At 39.4% G+C, this 7,907-nt stretch overlaps 1 protein-coding gene across 1 annotated transcript in view; it reads left to right on the top strand.

The window, feature by feature from the left end:
- Nucleotides 1-706: 706 nt before the first annotated feature.
- Nucleotides 707-7,907, top strand: part of LOC104404756 (teneurin-3-like) — a gene marked incomplete at both ends in the record, with an annotated part of 30,474 nt that continues 23,273 nt past the window's right edge. The window contains one exon of the mRNA XM_010013276.1: nucleotides 707-921. Coding sequence (XP_010011578.1) covers nucleotides 707-921 — 215 coding nt within the window. The remainder of the gene's footprint in view (nucleotides 922-7,907) is intronic.

Below are 7,907 nucleotides of genomic sequence, written 5' to 3'. Positions count from 1 at the left end.
GTGTTCTTATTCCTAGTAACTGGCCTGCAGGATAAATACATATTCATTATTATATAAGGAACAGTGAAAGTACCAGACTTTGACATGCTATTATACATTTTTTTTTTTCTGGAGACACTGTGGATAAGAAAGTGGTAACAAGCTTAGGGCTGAGGGTGAGAAGTCCAGAGTATTTTAGGCATTATGGAGAGCCTCTGCCTCTGGAAAGGATGGGGGAACACAAAAACAAAAAATAGAAAACCAGAGCTGTAGGCATGGTTAAATTGTATAAATAGTACACTGATTACTGATATGTAATGTAGAAAAGACTGCGTATTAGTTCTCCTGACTGCTTATGTTTATGTATCTATTATTCTGAAAATTGTATGCTGCATCTCCCTTTAATTTTCTTTGGTGTGAGACTTCATGCTCAAAAACACCTGTTAAAATACTTAGGGGGACAAGTGAATAGTTTAATGTAGATCATAAAACAGTTTCTGTTATCTAGTGCTTAGGGAAGTTACAGTGTTTTTACTTGATAGGTACTTGTCTTATCTTTGCCTTTTTATTTCCAAATCAGTGAATTCCCTGAGATCTTATATTCAGAAAGATTATCAGGTAACATTTTATCTGAGGTGATCCTAAATATTTGGTGTTTTATATAAAGGATGATTGAAAGCGAGAAAGGAGCACTAATTTTTGATCTCTTCTTATTGTTACCCATCAGGAAAATTAGGGGGATTTGCACAGGAAAACAACACTATAGATTCTGGAGAACTTGATATAGGCCGAAGAGCGATACAGGAAGTTCCCCCTGGGGTTTTTTGGAGATCACAACTCTTCATTGATCAGCCACAATTTCTAAAATTCAATATATCACTTCAGAAAGATGCGTTGATTGGAGTATATGGCCGAAAAGGCTTACCACCTTCACACACTCAGGTGAGAACTGCTTTCATTGAATGTAGGACGCATTACTGAAAACTGTGAACTCCTATCTTTTGTATCTTTTTTATTTCTCAGGATAACATCATCTTGCATGTTGCTGGGTTTTATTTTTACTTTTTGTACTTTATTGATCTCATGCAATGTCCAAAACATGTATAATACATTAAGTGATGGGATCTGAAATGGGGAGGTGTTCTTACTTATGAGCTGTTCTGAATGCTGTGAGCAATGGTGAAGCTTTAGATATGTAGCTGTTTCATGCAGAATTTATAGGTACTTTTTTCTCCTGTCGTACATAGACATATCTTTAAAACCTAAGCAAACTAATACAGCATCTTATGGCCACACATGTGGTTGAGCATGCCTAGCAAAGATCACATTGGCCAAATTTCCAAAGAAGAAAACAACATTTTTTTAAGGAAGTTTTAGTTTGTTCTCCAAGCAAATGCTACAGTATTTACAGCTTAGTGTCTCACTAAATAAATACATAACAGAAAAAAATGTAGTATGTGTCTACAAAGATACAGTGAACTGAGGTTGTAAAAGTGTTGGTCTCCACTAGGCATCTAGTGTCTTGAAACTTTGTTCTTAAGTGTCCCAGAGGATTTATTCTGGTCCACCCCTCAGAAGGTTTCTAATGATGCTTTTTATTGCGTATGGTCATGCCTTTGCCTAGTAACAAAGAAACTTTTTATCCGTAATTATAGAAAAGTTGAAGTATAGAAGAACAGTCTTCTGTATTGGCAGGAGAAAGGGAGAATTGTTGTCTGAGATGGTATTTTATAATCGATTTATCCAGATTTATTTTTAAGATTTAAGACCCTCCAAGTTTAGTTTCTTTGAGTTAAATATTTGTCCAGCTGCTGGCTCTGAACAATTTTTCCACCTGAAGAGAGAGTTGTCTTTATACTGTCCTACACCAATTTGAGAATTATACAGCATCTTACTGATGTTTTGTTTCTTTAAGTGTATGGATTAGCCCTGGACATAAGTATAACCACCTAATAGTATAATTGGAATGAAGCTTGACTGATTACAGAATCATAGAATAGTTAAGGTTGGAAAGGATCTTAAGATCATCTAGTTCCAACCCCCCTGCCATGGGCAGGGGTGCCTCACACTAGACCATGTCACCGAAGACTCCATCCAACCTGGCCTTGAACTCTGCCAGGGATGGAGCATTTATCACTTCTTTGGGCAACGTATTATGCCTCATATGCAGTTGCAGCAGCAAATCCATAACTGCAAAACTCAAATATTTTCTTTTAATTAAAAATTTTAATCTTTTAATTTAAAATAAAATTTTTCAAATTTTATTTGCATGATATTGTACTATTTTAATTTATTTTGTTTTTCCAGGCATAACTTTTAGAAGACCTAGAACGTACAAATATTGCTAATTATATCACCTATTTAGGTGTCACAAACCACAGAGGAAGAATTAGGGTCTGCAAAGGAGTTTCATGCAGCTAAAATCACAGAATGTTACTTTAGCTTTATTTTTTTGTTTAGTTCCCATTAAACAACAAACAATTTACTGAATGTAGAAAATACACCTACGTTTATTTAAAAATTTGATCCTCAAAAAAATGATTAAATGTATTTTCTTCAGACATTCACATAGGAACACTCACCCTCAGGCTGACAAGAGACACAAGAAATTCTGACTCAAAGAAAATTGATTCAGAAAGTTATCAACCATTGGAAATAGGGCTTTGGAATACAAATGCCATCTCAATGATAACAATAATAACAGGAACTAGGGGAATACATGTGTGGTAAGAATGAATAAAACTGGAAAAGCTGGTCTGGACTGTGCCTTTATATGAGGAGTTACGTGAGTAGATAAGGCTATGAAAAATGATCCATACTTGATCCCTTATCCTGGCAAAAGACTGAAATAGGGGTGCGCTTTATCCAATAACTTGGGAAATGGGGGTAGCTAAATCTGTTTCCCATCGTGTGTTACACAGATTCCTTTGCCTTTAGATTCCTACTGCCCAAGTGCTTATGCATGCATAAGTATGATACAACAGAAGGAATCATACGTGAATCCTGCTACTGTATCTTCTGTAGTTCCTATGACATTTTGGATGTGTTGTTCTGAGGATATAGGTCAAGCTCTCTTGTCTTATATTTGCCTGGTATGTGACTAGAGATTTTTTTACAAACCATTTGACTGACACTTGATACCTTGAAAAATTAGGCATGCTTACTTATCAGTGCCCTAGTGAACTTCTAGGGCTGCTAAAGATTCCCAAGGGTGGAGGGTTATCAGGATGTTTATACAGCCTTGAACCCAGTGATGTCTGGTTTAGGTGCCTGAGATAAAGTATGTATAATCTTCTAAAAATGCAGTTTCAGTGAGGGACTGGGGGTTATTTTGTGACTGTGCTACTGCACATTGGGGTTAAAAATGGAGTTAAATATTTCTCAACAGTTTAGGCTTTTCTGCAACAAAGTCCTAATTACAGGGCTTTGATCAAGACATAACTTGTACTGGTAAAATATGTATTTTACCAAAGTAGTTTATATGGACAAAGTAAGGTATTCAGGCAAAAGAACATCTAATGAAAAAGAATGCTAAGGGTTTGCAAGCATAAATCAGTTTATTGTTTTCTTATTTCCCGTAACCCTTATGGCTTGTACTGACAGAAGTTCTTAACTGCAAGACAAGCATATCTGGCAAGGGCAGACTAACAGCTGATTTTGGGTTTTCTTGCAGCCTTCTATCAAACAAGCCAGCTTACTTGTATTGCTCTAAATGTCACAGGAGCATATTAGAAAAATACATGAATGTCCACACTGGGTCTGATCAAAGGCCTGTGTAGCCTAGCATTCTGACTATGATGGTGGCCATTAACAGATATGCAGAAACTAATATAGCAGCATGACAGATTTGTAGTTATTCTTCCTACAATACACTCCCAGCCTCCAGTGTTTTACGACTGAAGGACTTCCTGAGTCAAAGGTACTGTCTTTGTATTTTACAACCTTTGAAAGATTTCTTTTCCTGAGAATTTGCATAGTCACCTTTGAACCTATGGAAGCTTTTAGCATCCATGACATTTGGAGCAAGGAGTTTTACGGCGTAACTACACATCTCACACGACTCCTCATTGTGTTTTGAGGCAACCTCCTCATAGGTCTAGTTTGGTATCCTGGTGGTAGTGTTTTAGAAGAGGCAGTGGACAGTTTCTCACTGATTTCTTCTTCGTGCCACCCTTGATTTATAGATCTTTAGTGTCCTCATAAGGTTTTTTTCAAGTCTGTTTCGTCATTCTTTGTATGAAAGCTGCTTCAGTCCTTTGATCATCCTTATCCTTTTCTGAATCTTCTCCAGTTTTACTGCAGCCTTTTTGAGATAGGGAGGCCAGAGCAGCACAGAACATAGCAGATGTTTAACCGCGATGGTTTCATACAGTGCCTTAATGATGTCTGCTTTAAAAAAAAAAAAAAAGAACTGATACTTCCATAGCACTCTCTACCATAGCTCCAAGATCTCATCCCAAAGTGATAAAAGTTGACTCAGAGCCCATCCCTGGATTGAATGGGAGCCAACAAACTAGGCTTCATGAGGACTTTGAAAAGTAGGATCTCACTCATATATATCACTTCATGTCTGTGTCTCTTGAATGCTATCTGTCCTTATTTCCTAGTCACAGAATGACAGGTGCTAATAACAAAACTTATGCAAATGAGCTACTGCTCCCTGCTTCTCAAACATCGGTATTTGAATTTTCAGATCTTCTGTTAAATAATAGAGAACTGGTTACAACCTGCACTCTCACAGCATTTGTAAAGTTTCCTTACAAGCCGCCCCTCTCCAGTATCTTTACTGGTATGCCTATGATACATGGCATGTGTAACCATACACTATCATCTAGCTCTCTCCTTACACCTTCAGTGTTTCTATGGATGTCTGCCTTCTCTGCATCTCACCTTTGGCTATAATGCAAAACCTGCATATGACATTTGCTACCTTGTCTTCCACTTATCTCCCAGATCTTTGCCTTGTTTATCCAGCTCTTTTTTCTATGCAGTTGAAAACAGACAGTGAGTAAGAGGGAATGGAGTCTATCTTTCTATAGCTGTACAACATCTGATACCAATTATCCTACCACTGCAAGGGACATAATCAAGTATGATAGAAATGAGCTTAAGAGAGTCCTTTAGTTTACACCCTTACTTTGGGACAAGATGTATCTAAACCGTTCCTGTCAGTTGCATTTTACCATAAAGTAATAACAGAATGCAGCAAATTTGACTCTTACTCTGTCCCATAATCCAAAATAATAGAGAAACAGCATGTTTCAAACAGGAAATGGTTTGATGTATTGTAATCAGGACAGAATTTTTGTCTTTCTGTATTCTCTTTAGATACCAAAATAAGTCTCAAGCACAGCCACTATGTGTGTGTCACAAACTGATCTGAGATGCATAGTTCTCTCTTTCTGGGGAATCATAAATAAATCAACCAGAAATAATTGACGGTGGCTGTCCATTTGAAACTCAATCAATGCGAGCCTGAAAGTCTTTGTGACACTTTCTAAAAATGTCAGTTCCATTGCAGCCAGAGAATCAATATGTGTATTTAAAGAGACTTCCAGAATTAAAAAAAGGACTTTGTTTTACAGCAAAAACTGAATAGAATGGTAGGGCAAATCAGCACATTTAGACTATATAAAGGTAATTAATTTATCCTCCTAGGAGGAAAATGAAATTGGTATGTTTTTTGCTTATGAAGATAATAGTTCTTCCAGTCTGTTTCTGTTATCGTGTCCTAACTATAAAACAAACAGCCTTTAAAAGGGTTAAGATCAATTATTGCTTTATTGCTGGGGGACAGAATGAACAGTAAATGCCCATCTGTATGGCTTTTAAAATGTAGTCTAAAACGGTGTTCTGATAACAGCATATGTCCTTATTACGTTACAAATACAAAATCATTCATTGTACCATGTTTGTCAGTCATTAGTGATCAATCAAGTAGTGTAATCACTTGTTCCTGTATCAAAAATACAGTTCTAATCAGAAATTGTCCTCCTACAAAAATGTCCCTCCTAATGTCCATAAATGACTTGTTAATACTCAGAACTCCCTGAGCTTTCTCTTTTTCAAAATGTTAGTGAAAAACGCAACTAGAAAGAAGTGTTACTGAGTCAGGTGGGAGGAAAAAAGAAAGCACAAACAACTGAAATTGGTTTTCTCTCTCATACAAAATAAATATTTAATTCTCTGACAGATGAGAATGTTGAACGGGTTTGAGTAATTGGTGCTCTCCCAAAATGGTTGCATTTGTTTTCATGTGGTGCAGCATGTATAAAGTGACAGCACACTGAGGTACTGGTTTCTGCACATCCTGATCACATTATGTTCTATTCTGAAGGTTCAGACATAACTGAAAAAGTGTCTCAGGTGTTGATAGGGGCATATTAACTATGCATTTCCTTCACATCCTGAATAATAGGAAGATAATTCTGATTACTGGGGAGGAACATTCTTACAATAGCAGTGAATTTGGACTTGCAATTTCAAGAAGAGAACATATGTGAGCAGCCTGACACTCTCAGGCCCTTGTCCTCATGGGGGATTTCAAGCACTCCAGTATCTGTTGGAGGGGCAGTATGGTCTAGCACAAACAATCCAGGAGGTTCCTTGATTGTGTGGAAGACAACTTCCTCTTCCAAGTGAGAGAGGAGCCAAGGAGAGGTGCCATGCTTGCCCTCGTGCTCACCAACAGGGAGGGGCTGGTTGGGAATGTGATGCTCCAGGGCAGCCTTGGCTGTAGCAATCATGAGATGATTGAATTCGAGATTCTCAGGACAGCGAGAAGAGCATGCAGCAAGCTCACTGCCCTGGACTTCAAGAGAGCAGACTTTGGCCTCTTCAGGAACCTGCTTAGTAAGGTTCCATGGGATATAGTCCTAGAGGGCAGGGGGGCCCAAGACTGCTTGTTGATATTCAAGGATCACCTGCTTCAAGCTCAGGAGTGTTGCGTCCCGACTAGAAGGAAATGGTGCAGGAAGGCTAGGAATCCTCCATGGATGGATAAGGAGCTGCTGAGAAAACTCAGAAGGAGAAAGGAAGCTTATAGAAGGTGGAAGCGAGGACAGGTGGTCTGGGAAGAATACAGGGACATTGTCCGGAAAGCTAGGGACCAGGTTAGGAAAGCTAAGGCCTAGTCAGAATTGAGTTGGACTTGCACAAAGCATTCGACACTGTCCTGCATGACATCCTTGTCTCTAAACTGGAGAGCCATAAATTTCATGGATAGACCACTCAGTGGATAAAGAACTGGCTGGATGGCCGCATGCAAAGAGTTGTAGTCAATGGTTCAATGTCCAATTGGAGACGGGTAGCGAGTGGTGTCCCTCAGGGATCAGTGTTGGGACTGGTCGTGTTTAATATCTTTGTCGGCGACATGGACACTGGGATTGAGGCACCCCTCAGCAAGTTTGCCGACGACACCAAGCTGTGTGGTTTGCTTGATAGGCTTGAGGGAAAGGATGCCATCCAGAAGGACCTTGACACTCTTGAGAGGTGGGCCGATGCCAACCTTATGAAGTTCAACAAAGCCAAGTCCTACACCTGGGTTGGGGCAACCGCAGGCACAGTTACAGGTTGGGCAAAGAAGTGATTCAGAGCAGCCCTACAGAGAAGGCCTTCGGGTGTGTCAGTCAACAAGAAACTTAACATGAGCCAGCTTCAGTGTGCGCTTGCAGCCCAGAAACCAACCATGTCCTGGGCTGCATCAAAAGAAGCGTGACCAGCAGGTCGAAGGAGGTTATCCTGCCCCTCTACTCTACCCTTACGAGACCACACTTGCAGCACTGTGTGCAGTTCTGGTGTCCTCAACATAAGAAGTACATTTTGCTGTTGAAGCAAGTCCAGAGGAGGGCCATGAGGATGATCAGGGGGCTGGAGCACCCCCCATACAAAGACAGGTTGAGGAAATCGGGGCACTTCAGCCTGGAGAA

The sequence above is a fragment of the Nestor notabilis genome, unplaced genomic scaffold (genome assembly GCF_000696875.1).
Source record: "Nestor notabilis isolate BGI_N333 unplaced genomic scaffold, ASM69687v1 scaffold3994, whole genome shotgun sequence".
In the NCBI taxonomy this organism is placed as follows: Eukaryota; Metazoa; Chordata; class Aves; order Psittaciformes; family Psittacidae; genus Nestor; species Nestor notabilis.
Note: the sequence above shows the minus strand (reverse complement) of the source record. Positions and strands in the feature narration are given on the sequence as shown.